At 40.0% G+C, this 16180-nt stretch overlaps 2 protein-coding genes and 1 long non-coding RNA gene across 8 annotated transcripts in view; 2 read left to right on the top strand and 1 right to left on the bottom strand.

Moving 5' to 3' along the window:
- LOC144075259 (low-density lipoprotein receptor-related protein 1-like) overlaps positions 1–11857 on the top strand; it is an 88942-nt gene extending 77085 nt beyond the window's left edge. The window contains exons 71-90 of one of the 2 annotated variants that reach the window (XM_077602116.1): positions 698–820; positions 913–1035; positions 1612–1752; positions 1824–1961; positions 2048–2167; positions 2806–3074; positions 3144–3325; positions 3398–3504; positions 3948–4067; positions 4386–4562; positions 4637–4777; positions 5523–5696; positions 6182–6343; positions 6434–6617; positions 8128–8235; positions 8326–8399; positions 8475–8568; positions 8682–8720; positions 9714–9858; positions 10246–11857. In XM_077602116.1, the coding sequence (XP_077458242.1) occupies positions 698–820; positions 913–1035; positions 1612–1752; positions 1824–1961; positions 2048–2167; positions 2806–3074; positions 3144–3325; positions 3398–3504; positions 3948–4067; positions 4386–4562; positions 4637–4777; positions 5523–5696; positions 6182–6343; positions 6434–6617; positions 8128–8235; positions 8326–8399; positions 8475–8568; positions 8682–8720; positions 9714–9858; positions 10246–10386 (2762 nt within the window). In that variant the 3' untranslated portion in view covers positions 10387–11857. The remainder of the gene's footprint in view (positions 1–697; positions 821–912; positions 1036–1611; positions 1753–1823; positions 1962–2047; positions 2168–2805; positions 3075–3143; positions 3326–3397; positions 3505–3947; positions 4068–4385; positions 4563–4636; positions 4778–5522; positions 5697–6181; positions 6344–6433; positions 6618–8127; positions 8236–8325; positions 8400–8474; positions 8569–8681; positions 8721–9713; positions 9859–10245) is intronic. The other variant, XM_077602117.1, reaches the window with a different exon arrangement.
- A 375-nt stretch (positions 11858–12232) lies between these two features.
- Positions 12233–13464, top strand: LOC144076088 (uncharacterized). Its single transcript, XR_013300732.1, has 4 exons — positions 12233–12296; positions 12918–13009; positions 13138–13231; positions 13374–13464. It is a non-coding gene; the product is annotated as an uncharacterized LOC144076088 (long non-coding RNA).
- A 359-nt stretch (positions 13465–13823) lies between these two features.
- LOC144075690 (peptidyl-prolyl cis-trans isomerase FKBP3-like) lies at positions 13824–16169 on the bottom strand. 5 transcript variants are annotated; one of them, XM_077603003.1, is made up of 8 exons: positions 15910–16169; positions 15506–15643; positions 15214–15315; positions 14599–14688; positions 14355–14508; positions 14180–14290; positions 14046–14117; positions 13824–13949 (listed from the first exon to the last, which is right to left on the bottom strand). In XM_077603003.1, the coding sequence occupies exons 2-5, from the start codon at positions 15605–15607 to the stop codon at positions 14458–14460; spliced, it is 345 nt and encodes a 114-aa protein (XP_077459129.1). In that variant the 5' UTR covers positions 15608–15643; positions 15910–16169; the 3' UTR covers positions 13824–13949; positions 14046–14117; positions 14180–14290; positions 14355–14457. The 5 variants fall into 5 exon arrangements, with proteins under 5 accessions (XP_077459129.1, XP_077459131.1, XP_077459128.1 ...); XM_077603005.1 differs by lacking the exon at positions 14046–14117; XM_077603002.1 differs by having other exon boundaries at positions 13824–14290.
- Positions 16170–16180: the final 11 nt, after the last annotated feature.

Below are 16180 nucleotides of genomic sequence, written 5' to 3'. Positions count from 1 at the left end.
GAAGGCTGGAAAGAGATTGATCGCATCTATCAATAGATGGAAGAATCCAGAAAGAAGTTAGCATTAAAACAGCATGCACTAAAGCTACATACATACACAACCAGTGATGTATTACCCAAAGAATTATTATTGGTTAGTTGGGGCTCTTAACTTGTTTAAACATGGATGCTATGAAGAAGAAAAAAGAAAAGAAGAAAAAGAAAACAAGACAGATGGAAGAGGGGTTATAAGAAGTTGATGATTGATGCACTTGAGGTATGCCTTGGGAGAAGGTTGCTGGGAATGACTTGGAAGACGAGGACAACAAAATTTATTACAGGAAGTTGCAGTGGAAAAGGAACTGCTGAAGTCATTTTTTAAAGTCCTTCGGAGATCTATTTAAAGGTCAGAATTCATTTTGCATGGAGAAGAGGGATTACCTAAGACTCGTATTCTTTCAAATGAGAAAACAATGTCACTGCACAACATCAAAATATGACAAAATGTGGATTTATGCCTTAATTATATCTTACTAGTGGAAAAATATTTACCACTTGCCTGTGAATGTCTCGCTTGCGCAGACACTTGAACAAATATAAATCACCCAATGAATAATTTGTGCTTCAATTAAATTGAATCATTTTCTATGTCTCACCTGGTGATCTCACTGATATTGCCAAGCATAATAGCCAAAGACATAAGCATATTCCTATTTCAGTGGGTCGGCACTGCCCCCTGGATGAGTTCCAGTGCCACAACACTTTATGTAAACCACTTGGCTGGAGATGCGATGGCGAAGACGACTGTGGAGACAATTCTGACGAGAAGCCAGAGGAATGTGGTAAGCTAAACACATTGACAGCGATCCTGCGGACCGTTTGCAAATAGCAACGTCTCGTCCTCAGAGCTGCACTCTCTTTGTCTCTCTCTCAGTTAAATTCCAATGTCCGCCCACAAGACAATTCCGCTGTCATAATGACCGCGTCTGTCTGCCAATCTCAAAACGCTGTGATGGGATCAACAATTGTGGGGACAACAGTGATGAACTCCACTGCCGTGAGTTGTTATTTAAAGTTGGATTGATTACCACTCCCAAAGTAGATAGGGTTTCTATGCCCCCACATGCATTCAAGCACATTTCAACTACTTATAGCATGCTGAAAGTATTCATTTGCACCCGGCCTTATGGTTTTTACATGACTTGAAACAAAGTGTATCCCTTATGATTCAGTTTTTCATGGGACGGTTGACAACCCTGTGTTTATTACTATTTGTAGAGTAAATTAGGGACTTTCTCAGTCAACTCTGGCGGTGACATTAACTGCATAATTTCCACTTGACACTAGTACTGCCTACCACAAAATGCATGCAACTCTTAATTTGTACAATAAAAGCCCATGGAAAAACCATTTCTTAAAAATCTGCTGATGTTCACTGTATACAATATCTCTTTTATCACATCAGACATTTACTTTTGGTTCCCTTGTATTTGAACAGAATTTCTGAGAATGACTTGATTGACACTTATGAGGATAAGCAGTTCAGAAAATGAATGAATGGATAGGATAAAAAAAAAGCAAATAATGATTTTGGAACATCTCTTTTGAACATCTTGTCAACGTTGTACTTCAGAGCTCCCTCCGCCTACGCCTGTCTGCCAAAAAGATGAATTCCACTGCGCTAATGGCCGCTGCATCAGCTCTGTCCTGAGGTGCAACTTCTTCAACGACTGCGAGGATTACGGCTCTGATGAAATCAACTGCAACAAGAAAGGTAGGAAAGTGGCAAAGCCGGCACTAGAAGCCGTTCTATCCGGTTCTAACTGTGAAAATGATGCCTTACAGACACAGTGTTGAATGACTGCCGCAATAATCGGACAGTGTGTGGTGATGGCGATGAAGCTCACTGTGTGGTCAATGCTACAAGCTCTTTTTGCTCCTGCAAACCAGGCTTCCTGCCTTATGTACATAACAGATGCGAAGGTATGGTTTTTGTCAACTCAGCTCTTGTGTAAAGCTCCGGTAAGAATGTGCAGCAAATTTTATTTTGTGGCTTACTTTTTTGGCAGATAAGAACGAGTGCAGAGAGTTTGGAGTGTGTTCCCACATTTGCAACAACACAAAGGGATCATACAAGTGCAGCTGCCACAAGTACTTTACAAGAATCAATGATACTTGCAAAGCTGACAGTGAGTACAATGCTAATATATTTTTAGCCTTTTCTCTTGGCAGAGTATGAGGAAAAAGTATGTGAGAACCTGGACATTACATTTCCCACCTACAGCGAATGAAAATAAAAACTGTTCAGTTATTCCCTTTTAGGCAAATATTTTTGACGCATCTGCAAATGTTGGGCAAAGCCTTTTACAATAGTTTTAATAATTTCATTTATACTAAATGTATATTTCATACTTAACTTATGGATTCGCTTTTGCTAAAACACCATGCAGCATTAAACAGGCTTCATTTAATAACATTTTGTGGTTGCCACCTCTTTCCATGTTAAAATACAGATAAATTGAATATTTCTATTTATGTTAAAATGCTAATCTGACAGATCATCAGGTTTAATCTTATCTCCCACTGCTATTTGTTTAGTTTTTCAGTTTTCTATTTCCAAAAACTTTTTATCAGACCCCCAAAGGGCGTACAATTGCCTCACTAAATCCTCCTCCCAGCATGCAAACCATCGAACTCCATGTAAAATATAAAGATGCTTCCCACACACTACCATGATGCAATGCTGGAAATATCAACATTGACATGATAAAAGATCCTCCTATAGTATGCAGTTTTTCATTTTCTGCTATGTTCATTTTGTCCACAGCTCAGAAACAAGTGCTTTACATTGCTGATGACAACGAGATCCGTGGCTTGGACCCTTCGATGCCAAACTGGCGCTATGAACAAATCTTCCAGGGCGATGCCAATGTGCGCATCGATGCCATGGATGTGCACATAAAGACAAACCGCATTTACTGGACCAACTGGCACACAGGGCGCATATCTTCATACGAGTTGCCTTCTTCCCCCTCCCCGTCACCCAACAACAACCGTAATCGACGGCAAACGGAATCGCAGGTCATCAACATGGAGGTAAAATCAACATTAGTACACTCAAAAGTCGCTTTTTTTAAAGTGGGTTATGTTGCTGTCTCTGTTTAGATCCCTGACCTGAAGATGCCCCGAGGCATTGCTGTGGACTGGGTGGCAGGGAACCTGTATTGGACCGACTCTGGTCGAGATGTCATTGAGGTGGCCCAGCTTAGCGGAGGTCACCACCGCAAAACTCTCATCTCAGGCATGATTGACGAACCTTATGCAATCGTGGTCGACTCTCCGAGAGGGTATGTTGGAGAGGAAAAAGCTTATTTGGGTGACTAAGTTAGGGACTTTGTAAATGACATGTCATTCTCTAGGAAAATGTACTGGTCCGACTGGGGTAACCATCCCAAGATTGAGACAGCTGCCATGGATGGAACCATGAGAGAGACGTTGGTGGAAGAAAACATACAATGGCCAACAGGTAGAACATTCCGTGACCGGACGTTTCGTCAAAATACATTTGGTCCCCGGCGGTTTGGTCCCCGGCGGTTTGGTCCCCGGCGGTTTGGTCCCCGGCGGTTTGGTCCCCGGCGGTTTGGTCCCCGGACGTTTGGTCCCCGGACGTTTGGTCCCCGGACGTTTGGTCGACCGGATGTTTGGTCGACCGGATGTTTGGTCGACCGGACGTTTGGTCGCTGGGTTCGCTCGCTCTCAAATTATGACAGATAATTTACTGTTGATATTTTGATATTAGATATTTAGATATTAAACTCACTCTCTCTCTCATGATTATAATTTTGAGAGCTGGTTTCAACAGTAACAACCCGGCGACCAAACGTCAGAGTACCGAACATTCAGGACGTAGACGTACCAAAGTGTGACATGTCTGCCCATAAAATTCATCTTTAATAACCCTCCCCCCAGGCCTTGCAGTGGACTACTTCAACCAGCGCTTGTACTGGGCCGACGCAAAGCTATCAGTTATCGGCAGCGTGAGGCTGAATGGCAGCGATGCAGTCGTGGCTGTTAATAGCATCAAAAACAGTTGAGTAGCAATTTTCCCTTCAATTTCTATGCATGCACTGTATATGTATATGTATGTTTTATCAGTATTAGGGCAACAATGAAAATAAAAATAACAGACTAATGGACAATTGTGCTTATGTAGCTATGTTGGTATGGGAATCTTGATTTATTATTAAATATTATTTTACGTTGTGACATTAAATATAAAAAAATGCATTTTATATTACCATGAATTGACATATACTAATAGCACTTTTTAAAAAAAAAATCCCAATTACTCATCTGGGTTTGTTGCATTTATTTATGGATATTATGGTAATGTCTTTCCTTAAACAGAGCTACATCAACCCTTCAGTATTGATATTTTTGAAGACTACATCTATGGCATCACCTACATCCACAACCACGTCTTCCGTGTAAATAAATTTGGCAAAGGAGAAGTGGAGAACCTGACAACAAGAATGAACCATGCCACTGATTTGGTTTTATACCACCGCAACAAGCAACCAGAGAGTGAGTTTAGTTTAAGCCAAGGAATATAAGAAGAGAAAAGTATGGTGTCATTTTATGCTCTGTTTATTTGCTAGTGAATAATCCATGCGACAGAAAGAAATGTGAATGGCTTTGCCTTCTGAGTCCCAGTGGTCCGGTTTGTACCTGTCCCAACGGACACAGACTGGACAATGGCACGTGTGTGAAGCGCCCAACACCCACATTATCTCCTATCTGTGAGTGAGCGCAAAAGACACAAATGCACACTTTCTTAATGCAAATGTTACCGGTGTGGCCAACTAATTTTTTATGTGTGTTTCTCAAATATGTTCTCCTGCGTGGGTCACATGTGACACTTTTTTTTTATACTGGCTCGATTTGAATTAAGGGTATTTACACATCCGTTGCTGTAGGTGGAAGCGGTTCTCTTTTTTTTCTTACATGTTAAATAGAATAGAATGTTTTTCAAAGATTTACTAATGTTAAATTTATAGACAAATTCTACTATTTATAGGGACAAAAGGGTGCCAACTGTTTTCATCTTCTGGGGGTTTGTAACAGAAAATTTGTGAAGCATTGGTCCAAAGTCAATCTATGTTGTGAGGTGACAATTCTATTTCGTGACAATGATGAGTTCTTAATCATGTACTCATAAAACATTTTTAGGTTACACAGCAATTATCCATTTCAACATTTTTTTTTCATTTTTGAAGGTAATGTAGATATGTAATACTAGTTTTTATTCGCATTTACATTAGGTTGAGGTACGTGAGGTTTTGCAAAACCAACTTTATTTTCATCAGAAGTGTATGGATTATAATGTAGAAACCTTAAAATGTGTGTAAGGAATTCCTGCTCAAAAGTTGTTGAATTTTACCCCTAAATTTCAATTTGTTAATTTGATGTAATAGACTGAAAAGTTGCTAAAGATAGCAACCAAAAACGTAAATTGTCCTTTAATGCCATGATGATTGTCTGCAGCACCGCCAAGTGGCCCCTGCCTTGTCCAGTGTATGAACGGGGGCAGTTGTTTCCTGAATGCCCACAAGCAGCCCAAATGTCGCTGCCAGCCCAACTACGGAGGAGAGCGATGTGAGATTGACCAGTGCAGAGACTATTGCAAGAACGGAGGAACCTGCACGCCTTCTCCTACAGGTAGGAAGCACCAATTGATAAAAAAAAAAAGTAAACTCACTTGCTGTAAGTAACAAAAACCCAGGAGAGATGTTTGTTTACATCTGGCTGATAATGTAACTTTGTTGCTCTGGGCAGGGACACTGATTTAAAGGGATCTTTAAATGCTTTAAAGGTCTTAAATTTACTCCTCTTGATGAAGTGTGTTAAAACGCATTGAATTTTGACTGTTAGGTCATAAATTCTTTGAGTTTTAAATTGGAATGCTTTGTGTCTTGGTAAATCTTCAAGCTATAAAAAAAAAGTCTGCTAATGCAAATAAATTCAATTTATTACATTCTAAGTAGGAATTGCTGATTGATGTTTTTGAAGGTTGGCTGTGAAATTTCCCCTAGAAATGGCATTGAATTTTGTAATAAGCGATCTCAAAATGGCTCATATATTCACAGAGCATTTCTCATTAACATATGAATCATTTATTTCGCATACCTTCCAAATGTCAACAGGTACTCCGACCTGCCGATGCCTGCCCGGGTTCACGGGGCCAAACTGTAATCTGCACACATGTAAGAATTATTGCATGAATGGAGGCAACTGCACCGTCAGTAGTGGTAACCAGCCATCCTGCAGCTGCCATCATGGATTCCTGGGTGACCAGTGCCAATATAGTGAGTATTATTTATTATCTGATAGCAAATTGTGTTTACTAGAAAGCCGTATTTTATCTGACCTTCCCGTGCACTTGTTTTTGTGCGTAGGAAGCTGTGAGGGCCACTGCCTGAACAGAGGCACGTGTCTTGAGAGTGCGAGCGGCTCCAAACTGTGCCGCTGTCTGCCTCAGTACACAGGCAGCACGTGTGAAATCGATAAGTGCCACTATTGTCGCAATGGAGAGTGTATTCCCAAGGACAGGTTTTCATCCACTGGAGAATTCACCTGCCGGTAAGCGTTCTGTCATTCACTTAACACGCAATTTTTGGGCACGGTCACACTCTTTTTGATATGAGAGTCACGACAAGAACAGATCTGACCAGATACTGGATTTTTAAAGGCAGGATTTAGGAACATATCGATAGTAGATTCCTTAATTGTGGCATGTTCATGCAGTAATTCAGAGATACTGCAATTGTTGAGCACCGCAACGGTTGCATGAGGATTCATTTTCAGTTTTTATGTTGTATTGAGTTATGGCCTTCAGTAATTCATTTCATTCATTCATTTTCTGAACTGCTTTATCCTCACTGGGGTCGCGGGGGGTGCACGAGGAGACAGACAAATATTCGCGCCCACATTCATACCTAAGGGCAATCGGCCTACCATGCATTTTTTTGGAATGTGGGAGGAAACCGAATGTTAAATGTTAAATACATGAAGTTCATGTTATAAAGATTATGTACTGATCATTTGATTTAAAAATTTTAAATTGACTAAGATGTGGCATAAAACATTTAGTATCCACTAATTGAGCCCAATTGAGATGTGGCTTAAAACATTTAATATCCACTAACTGAGCCCAATTTGGATCGCGTTCTTGTGTCATTGGGCCAAATAATGTTTTACGACTTCTACTATAACTATTATATAATACATTTTGAATTTTTGAATGAGAAAAAAAGTGGCCATCAATTGTTCTGTTAGCCATGTAGAAAATTCTGAAAAATATGAGTACCATTTTTTTTTGTGGCTACAAATAAGACGCAGTGGCCTTGTAGAATTCGCTGTGAGAAAAATGAAAGCATAAGCTTCACTCAACTCATTTTAAAAGACGCCATTTTCAGAGTCCACTTTTCTCATTCCAGACAATGCCGTAGTTCAATTAATTTTCCGTAACAATTGTGGCCACTTTGGAGGTCAGCCCATCTGGGCCAGCTCTCTCAGGACCATTATGCAGACATATGCTCCCCTAACACCGGCCTATTCGAAAATGTCTTTCGGGAGGAATAATATTGCCTTCAAAATCACCCAGACACCTGGACAAAATATTGTCAGGGTCAAGATTCAAACCGCTGTCCACCTTTTGGTGATCCCTGTTGTAGAACATGATGAAGGTGACCCCAATTGCACACAATTCCCACCCTTCTTTTATATGGCTGCCTCAATTAGAACGCTCAATCACTCATACGATCACCATATTTGTATTTGGAAGCACACGAACAAGTATAGCAAAATGTCATCCACTTCTAACATAATAATAATCGGACATAACCTTTGTCATCATCATTGACTCGACAAAAAGCATAATTGTCATCATACCCAGAAACTGCGTATGACGAAATTGGTCGTGCTTCTCCATAAGGTGCGTTTTCCCGGCAAAAGACCCAAATAAGTGATAATTTCGGACTCGTAATTTAGCATTCTGCCGTGATGGATACAACAACGTCTATTCATATGACCTCACCCCGAAGTTATCACGCAGAAAGGATTGTGTGTAACATCTTTCTGTCCTCAATAGATGTGCAAATGGAAGAATCCAACCTAGCTGCTACTCATGCGATACAAATGAATACTGTGCGAACGGCCAGTGTTCTATCAATCCTCTCACGCATCTCCCAGAGTGCAGGTGAGAAAACTTTGCAGCCTCAAGTCCAAATGTTGAAACCACTAAATGGCCCCATATACGATACATGACTGTTTTTGTGTGGGTGTGTAGGTGTTCTTCTGGCTGGACGGGGCATCGCTGTGAGTCAGCCACGAGTAGTGAAGGTGGCCCCAGTTCAGGAGGGCGTAAGTGACACTTAAAAACATAGCAGACTTCAACCTGCTACGATATGTATAATCTGCATGTGTGTGTGTGTCTAGGTACAGCCTCCATATTGATCCCTGTGCTGTTGCTACTACTACTGGTTCTGCTTGCTGGAGGAGCATTGTTCTGGTACAGGAGAAGGATGAGAGGGTGAGTTCCATATAAATACCTTGTGGAAAAGCGTTTTTTTTCTTTCTCCTCCGTTCATTTCCCACTTCCTTCCTTGCCTCCTACACTTTAACGGCATCTCCTCTGCTCCTCAGGTCTAGCCGGCCCAGCAAAACCGGCTCCAAACGCTTGCGGTAACAGATGCAGTCACCCCTTGTCACATGTTGTTGTGCTGTGCTTGTTTCTGTGATTCATTTTAGACTCTCATTGTGTCTCCTCTTCAATATTTCTATTCAGGAGCTGTTTTACAGATCTGAAATGAACAGATCTGTGTGTTTGTGTGTATAGTACCGTAGTCTTGTAAATGTCTTTCATGCTGCCATATTGTATTACTCGGTAGGAATGGGCATGCGACAAAATTGACCAACCAGTTATAAATTGATGTGAAATCTGAAAGTCTAGTTGCAGATAATGCTTAAACCAATACGAATAACTAAGAGAAAAAGAGATAATAATCCTTTATTTTAATAATTTCCTGACCATATATTGTTTAAGCTGAAGAAATTCACTCAAGGACAACCTGTCCATAAGCAAAAAGATTTCAGGCTTACACTGTTTAACTAATTCCAATTCCAAATTTCTTTCTTTTCATCAAACTTGTTAAATTAAAGCAAAAAGTCTACATTTAAATGACATGCTGGGTGTATTGGTTTAAATCTATGGTTGGTGAATTTTGTTCTTGTAAATGCGTATTTCAAATTGTCTCCCCACCAAACGTTGTTCTCTTCCTATTGTTTGTAGGACCTATTTAAGACAGCAAATTACAGTAATTAGGCCTGAATTATTTGCGCTACTTACAAATTGCATCCATTAGTTGGAACAAATGTTAACGATAGAACAAGATTAAAGCTGCCCATCCCTACCACATTTCACCGGTGATCTAATTGGTAGCAAAGTATCCACGCATTGCTCTAGGATTTATTGAGGTTCATTTTGCGCTGTTAAATCTTAATCAAGTCCTGGTTTAATAGAAAGCTGGGCTCGTGTGTTTGCCTGTGCTGTTGCTTTTGCTTTTCCTCAGTCTGGTTGGACGTGACCCCATGATTCACCTCTCCTCATTGTGTTCTTTGGTTCGGGCGCTGTTAAAGTGTCACCCTCTTAAATCTGTTTCTTAATGTGTCGTGCAGTGCAAAGGGTTTCCAGCACCAAAGGATGACCAACGGGGCCATGAATGTCGAGATCGGAAATCCCGCTTACAAAATATATGAGGGTGAGCCTGATGACGATGCAGGGGAGCTGCTTGATGCAGACTTCACCCTCGATCCGGAAAAGGTAGAGTGGATTACAATATATAATGCTGTGCTCAGTCATTGTGCGTTGAGTGACTGGACGTTTGGTCGCCGGACTTTTGGTCGCCAGACGTTTGGTCGCGGACGTTTGGTCGCCCGGACCCAAACAACCGGCGACCAAACGTCCGACATAATAGTATGCAAAGTAGTATTTTTTTAATCATTTTTAGTGGGTAGTATTAAAGAGTGAAAATGTCTCTACTTCCAAGTTACGAAACCACTTCTAGATCAGAATAATTTGACAAGTAGAGGTACCACTGATTAACTGTCAATGTTCTTCTTAGAGACTTAATATTTATTTATGTATATTTTGTGGCCCTGTGCCTATGCAATTAGGACAAACCAACTTTTTTTTGTCGTCTCATTCCAGCCCACCAATTTCACCAACCCAGTGTACGCCACGCTGTACATGGGCGCCCACAGCAGTCGCAACTCGCTTGCCAGCACAGACGAGAAAAAGGAGCTGCTGTCACGTGGGGAGGAGGAACCCCTCGTGGACCCCCTGGCGTAGACCGCCTGTCACGCTATTCCAAACACACCCCATTTTCTTGCCTTTTAGTGAAGAAAACAACAAAACACGTGGAAAAAAAATTAAAATACAGGAGAGAAAAATGACAAAAAAAGTGTGAACACTGTATAAATGTACAAAAATGAAGGACTACTTTTGTATGTGATTGCAGTATTATATTTTGTTCTTTTGAGATTCCTCCGGTCAAAGATAAATAACATTTTCTATGAGAGATTTTCAATTTACACACGTCCCTTACCCTTTTACCTAAATAGCCACTACCTCTGTGCAAAATGAAATGGAAAATTAGAAGTGGTAGTTATCATCAGAGCAATTTTTTTCTTTCTTTTAATGAATTGTATAGCAAGCCAGCGAGAGAGAAAACAAATCATTGTTCCATTTCACCAGTGCCAAATGTTTGTCGTTTGTGGACTTTGAGAGGGAAAGGCAAAACTCAAAGTTGTCTAAATTTGTACGGCTTTCGTCTCGCTGAGGATCTTTGTGAGTCAGTGTGAGACGTCTCGGCGTTTGTGTATGATGCCAGATTCTCTCGAAAGATTGCGATGTCTTCCTTGCACAGAATTACAATTGGGTGGTGATTTGCAGGCTTTATACGGTAACGAGTGGGGCTAATGTTTGTTTTTATGAGAACGCGATGGCAATTGAAGATACCGCTCTATTTTAAAGTGTGTAAGTCTATGTTGGTGAGTGAGGATTTTGCTCCGAGGTGGATGTCTTGAATGTTTTGAAGAGAACGTGCTCAGCTGGTCAATAGCGGGAGGACCAAAGCACACCCGAGTCCACATATGGTGATATCATGTGACCTAGAGGGTCTTCCTTGATTTGAAGGTGACACAAGCGCAATTGGGGGTCCTTTCAGATGAAGCTAAGATCCTAATGGACCTTTTCTAAAAAATAATACTAGCTTTTTACCTTAAGTGGACTGTTTTGTAAACAACTCTTGTCTTTTAAGTGCATTAAGCTCATTTGGTATTTGTGTTGTTGTTCAGCTTCGTCAAACCTCTCGTGTCTAACTGGTGTGCCCTGTTGCTGCTATTGCTGCCACTCTTGTCCTTACGCTCCAAATGCTGCTTGTCAGAAATGTGTCAGCCATATCTTAGTGCATGTAACACCAATCTTCAATATCTGAAATTGTTCTTGAAGACAGCGACAATGTTTTATTTTTGCATAACTGTCAGCAAGTGTTATTTTACTCAGTTGTATGTTTCGTATTTTAATTGAGATAAGTACAATCATGTTGTGTTCCCAAGCAGCAGTTTTGCTCAAATTTGTGCATTTTACAATTGTTGCCGAATCATTTTTTTCCCCAAATGAATGACGCATAGCTTTTATAATACACAGTGCATGGATGCTCAGACTTTCTTTTGGAAAGAGACTAATGTTTAATTTTTGCCGGAGTACTTTACAAACTAAATAACAGATATTGTTATAAATAAATTGAAAATTGTACAGAAAACAAGGCTCTTTGGATTTGTTTTGTTTTTCTTATGCTTTTTTATTTTGCTTTGGAGAAATTGTGTAATCCAGCTCGGTCCAAATGTGTGGAGTTTGCATGTTCTCCCGTGGCCTGCGTGGGTTTATTTCCTCCTATATTCCAAAGACATGCATGGTAGGCTGTTCGGACACTCTGGAATAAAGGTGAGTTGATGTAAAATACTAAGTAAAAATGTAACTCAATATTTGGTCAAATTAGTGGACTGACACACTTTTATAGCATCAAGACCACAAAAATCACGACTAATCTACGTCATCTTCAAAACAGACATTGAGTTGGGAGGACCAACCTCTGGGTTACGCCCATTAGCGACGCAGGTGGGTAAATTACGCACATGCGCACTCTCTCGCCCTTTGGGGAAGCGTTTTTCATGCAGATGGACGACGAGCACCACGAGGTAAGGCAAATTACTGGCCTAAGTGCATTTTTATCACGCTACCGGGAGATTTTTTAGGAATCAATTGAGCCTAAAACACCAACAAATCTGTTAGTTTAATGCCAGGTTGAACACACCGGCGATAACTTAAGTTTGGGCTACTTTTCATCACCGGCTGTGTGCTCCATCCAGCTATCTTAGCATTAGCGTCACGCCGACGGTCCCCATTTGACTTTAAAAAAAGTATGTTGCCCGTTTTCTCCATTATTGAGTCGTGTAGAAAGACTTTTAATCTAATCAAACAAAGCCGAGACATCAACAGGCGTTTTGTTGGGTAAAGGCTCACTCAAAAATGACATACAGAGGCTGGACTATCTAATCATAGTTTTCACTGAGTGCTAAACACCCGTTTCCAATTTGTGATTGTTCTGTTTTCACCAAAAAATCATTTATACAAAAATGGTTTAGTCAACTTTCTCCTAGTAGTTAACCAGTCTGTATATTTAATCACCTTGTCTGCAAAAAGGAAAATAGCTCGGAGCACTCACTAACTTATTTTCATTCATTATTTGACTTGATCGTTTAACTGTTGAATCTCCAGTCTCGATATATGATAACTTTTTCTTCTTTTGCACACATCAGGCCTGCGTCTAGACTCTGGGCTTTCTCCAAGTGATCTTTCTTGCTTGAAGATGTGGCATCTCTAAATTCTGCACTTTGGAGCCTTCTGGGAGGTTAGTGTATTTGTAGAATATAGTACAAGCATCCATCCAAATTAAAACCTTAAAGACTATGTAACTATTTTATTTCCATGGTGAAGTTTCTCTGACTAAAGTTGCAATTTTCTCCCCCTCTTATATAGGTGCAGTCTTCTAGACTCTGGGCTTTCTCCAAGTGATCTTCCTTGCTTGAAGATGTGGCATCTCTAAATTCTGCACTTTGGAGCCTTCTTGGAGGTTAGTATATTTGTTTATTGTAGAATATCCAAGTATTCATCCAAATTAAAAGATTATGTAACTCAATTTGAAATCAGATTGATTTTATTTCCATGGTGAGGTTTCACTGACTAAGTTGCATTTTTCTCCCCCTCTTATATAGGTGCAGTCCAGAGTTCTCTGGCTCATGGTGGCAAAGTGAGAGGCCAGATGGATCAGCAACTTTTAATGTGGCATTAAAGGAGATTTGAGCAGCAATTGTCCTTTTTAAAACACTTGGGAGAAAAAGACCTAAAAGCCTTTAATGGGTCTTTTTTTAAATAAAATTGTGGTTATTTTGGCCAAGTCTTTTTTGATAATTTTTTTTCCAAGTATAACTTGCAGAAAAAAAGCCTTCCATGGTTTTTTTTTTTTAATTGTTTTGGCTGTCTTTTTTATTCTAAGTGTTTACCTTTGTACATTTTGGCAAAATTTAACAATTCAAGTAGAGAAAATAAGCCTGTGATGATAACTTAAGTGTGCAAGAGTTTAAATGTTTCTGTTAATAAAAGTTTTTTAACTTGACATGTTAGTTGCATTTTTTGCTAAGTAAATGTGAAGAATAAGACATGTATGCACTTCAAGAACATTTATTTTTCCACACAAATAAGTGGCTTTCAAGATTGGTTTGCGTAGGTCATCGAGCAGTGCAATCTTCCATCGGTAAATGGACAAAAATCCTCTTCCCTTGGGTGGAATTCTGGAAAGAAGGCATAATAGATAAGTCCAACATTAAAAAAATGTTGATTTTAGTTATGTAAAATACAGGTTTTTTCTACTAACATCAAAAAGATACCTGGCATCAGGAAGGCCCTTCTTCCACTCAGGTGCTATCTCCATTGCTTTAAGTCATCAAGCCTTCACCCCACTGTAAAAGGCAAGCAACATTAAAGCCACAGGAAGAAGAAAAAAATTGTATATTAGACATACCTCTGATGACTTTGCTCAGTGGCAGAGACTCAAGAGTGATCGGAGTCTTTAAAACTGGGATCTTCAACTGCAGTCCTCAAGGGCCCCTTTCCATGTTCTCCACCAACACATCTAATCAAATGATCAGGATCTTGGTCATTTCATTCTGATGTGGTGCAAGATTTGGAAAACGTACTGTACTGGGATCCTCGAGGACCAGAGTTTAAGACCCTGGGGGGATGTTGGTGTCAAAGACTGTGCCGTCTTCCAACGTCCTCATATACCCGCAGCTCACCGTGTCACCCTTTTTGGGGAAGTTTGTCTTGTCCATTTGGTAAACTTGGATGGACCTGAAGAGAAGCAAGATAGAAAAGGAGTAGGTTTAGCACACAGTACATGAAAAATAATAAATTAAATAACCTGAAGCACTTGGGTCCTACCTCATCCACAACTTCTTCCTTGACTTCTTTGGTCATCTCGTCAATGACAGCTTTCACCTGCTTTGTCACCTCTCCCACCGTTTTTCTCTTCTTCCAATGAGGGAAAAAAAGTTATTTTACCATGTTTAAACCCAAGTCAAAAAACTCCCTGCACTATTGTTGAATCAATATCTCACTTAGGTTTTGCCAAAACCACATTTAAAACTAAAAATGAAAAGGTCCAAGCCCTGCAGTCTTAATCAAAGTCAAGGGAAAACAAGCCCAGGCTAAAGGTATACAGTAATCCCTCGCCATTTTGCAGTCGGTTCAGCTTTCGTGGCTTCACTACATCGTGGATTTTTTTCTGGCAAAATTTTTGTATTTGTTTATATTGTTGTTGTTTTTTACTTCATAAAAATGAAAATCCACGCTGAAACTTGTAACCAGAAGCCACTCTTGTTACTAGGACTCGGCACAGATTTTTTTTAATATAGTTTTTTGTAATTTAAAGTGTTTTCATTCAAAATGTGAATGTATCATAAGGGAAAAGCTAATTGAGCAAAGCCTTGAATACTGAACGCGGACATTAATTATTACACGGAGAGATAATAGAAACTATTTTTGATGATAACTCACTTTGCTGACAAACAGCTGGTTGTGGCGTCGACAAACTGCTCTTTTTTTGGACGTTTTGGCCACATTCTTGATGTTTCCCAGCAATCTGTGCTCGTTGAGGAACTGAAACACAAAATGGAATGAGAATTTATGAAACATAAAGAGCTATAGGTAACGCAATGTAGCCATTGTGTTTGCAAACATTTTCGGTCTCCAACCACGCGGGGCTACAGAACGCGATCGAAGTGTGCTCCCGTCAAAAGCACTCTTAGAATGAGAACTGGGACTTAGAAATCCCCAAATGACAACGTACCGAATGTGCTCCATAGTGTTGGAAGAACTTTAGGTCTTTCTTCGGTAGACCGACATTTCTGGGCTGCCTTGCCGTCCACTCCAAAAATGAAATCTGTCTCATCCGCCATTTTGAAGGTGGGAGGCGCCTATTTGAACCCTGACCTCGGTCATGCGCATTAAAAATAGACATAATAACGTGTACGGAGCATAAAATAAAAGGATAAAAAACTTTTTTGTGTCTATTTTCCGTGCATTTCACATCTACGCTTTTAATATTGCTACGTCTGAATCACTCCAACCGTCAATAACTATTTTATGGCTATAAAACCTTTACTCCAGCTTCAGCTGTGACACATATTAAAAGCATCAACAATAATCTCATACGTCAAATATTATTTAGGAATATAGCCACATTTTACGCACCTTTTTACTTGTACACAAAATTCACCCTACTTTTTTTATCACCATCGAAGCAAATGCTGAAAGTCGAGCTTGTCCTGTGGTATTTCTCAATGATGTCCAGATCTTCTTGAAAAGTTCGTCTTGAAAATAGCTTTGACAGTAAATCTGCAGCCACATCCATTTCTTTTCCTCCTTCAGCCATTGTGGGTTGACAAAACTGCTATGTAATCAACAAAACAATAGAGTTGCTGTGTACACTTTAGTAGCTTTGGCTCGTCCACTCTCTCACTGG

This window comes from Stigmatopora argus, chromosome 6 (genome assembly GCF_051989625.1).
Source record: "Stigmatopora argus isolate UIUO_Sarg chromosome 6, RoL_Sarg_1.0, whole genome shotgun sequence".
NCBI lineage: Eukaryota > Metazoa > Chordata > Actinopteri > Syngnathiformes > Syngnathidae > Stigmatopora > Stigmatopora argus.
The sequence above is the reverse complement of the archived record's forward strand: the minus strand, read 5'-3'. Positions and strand labels throughout refer to the sequence as shown.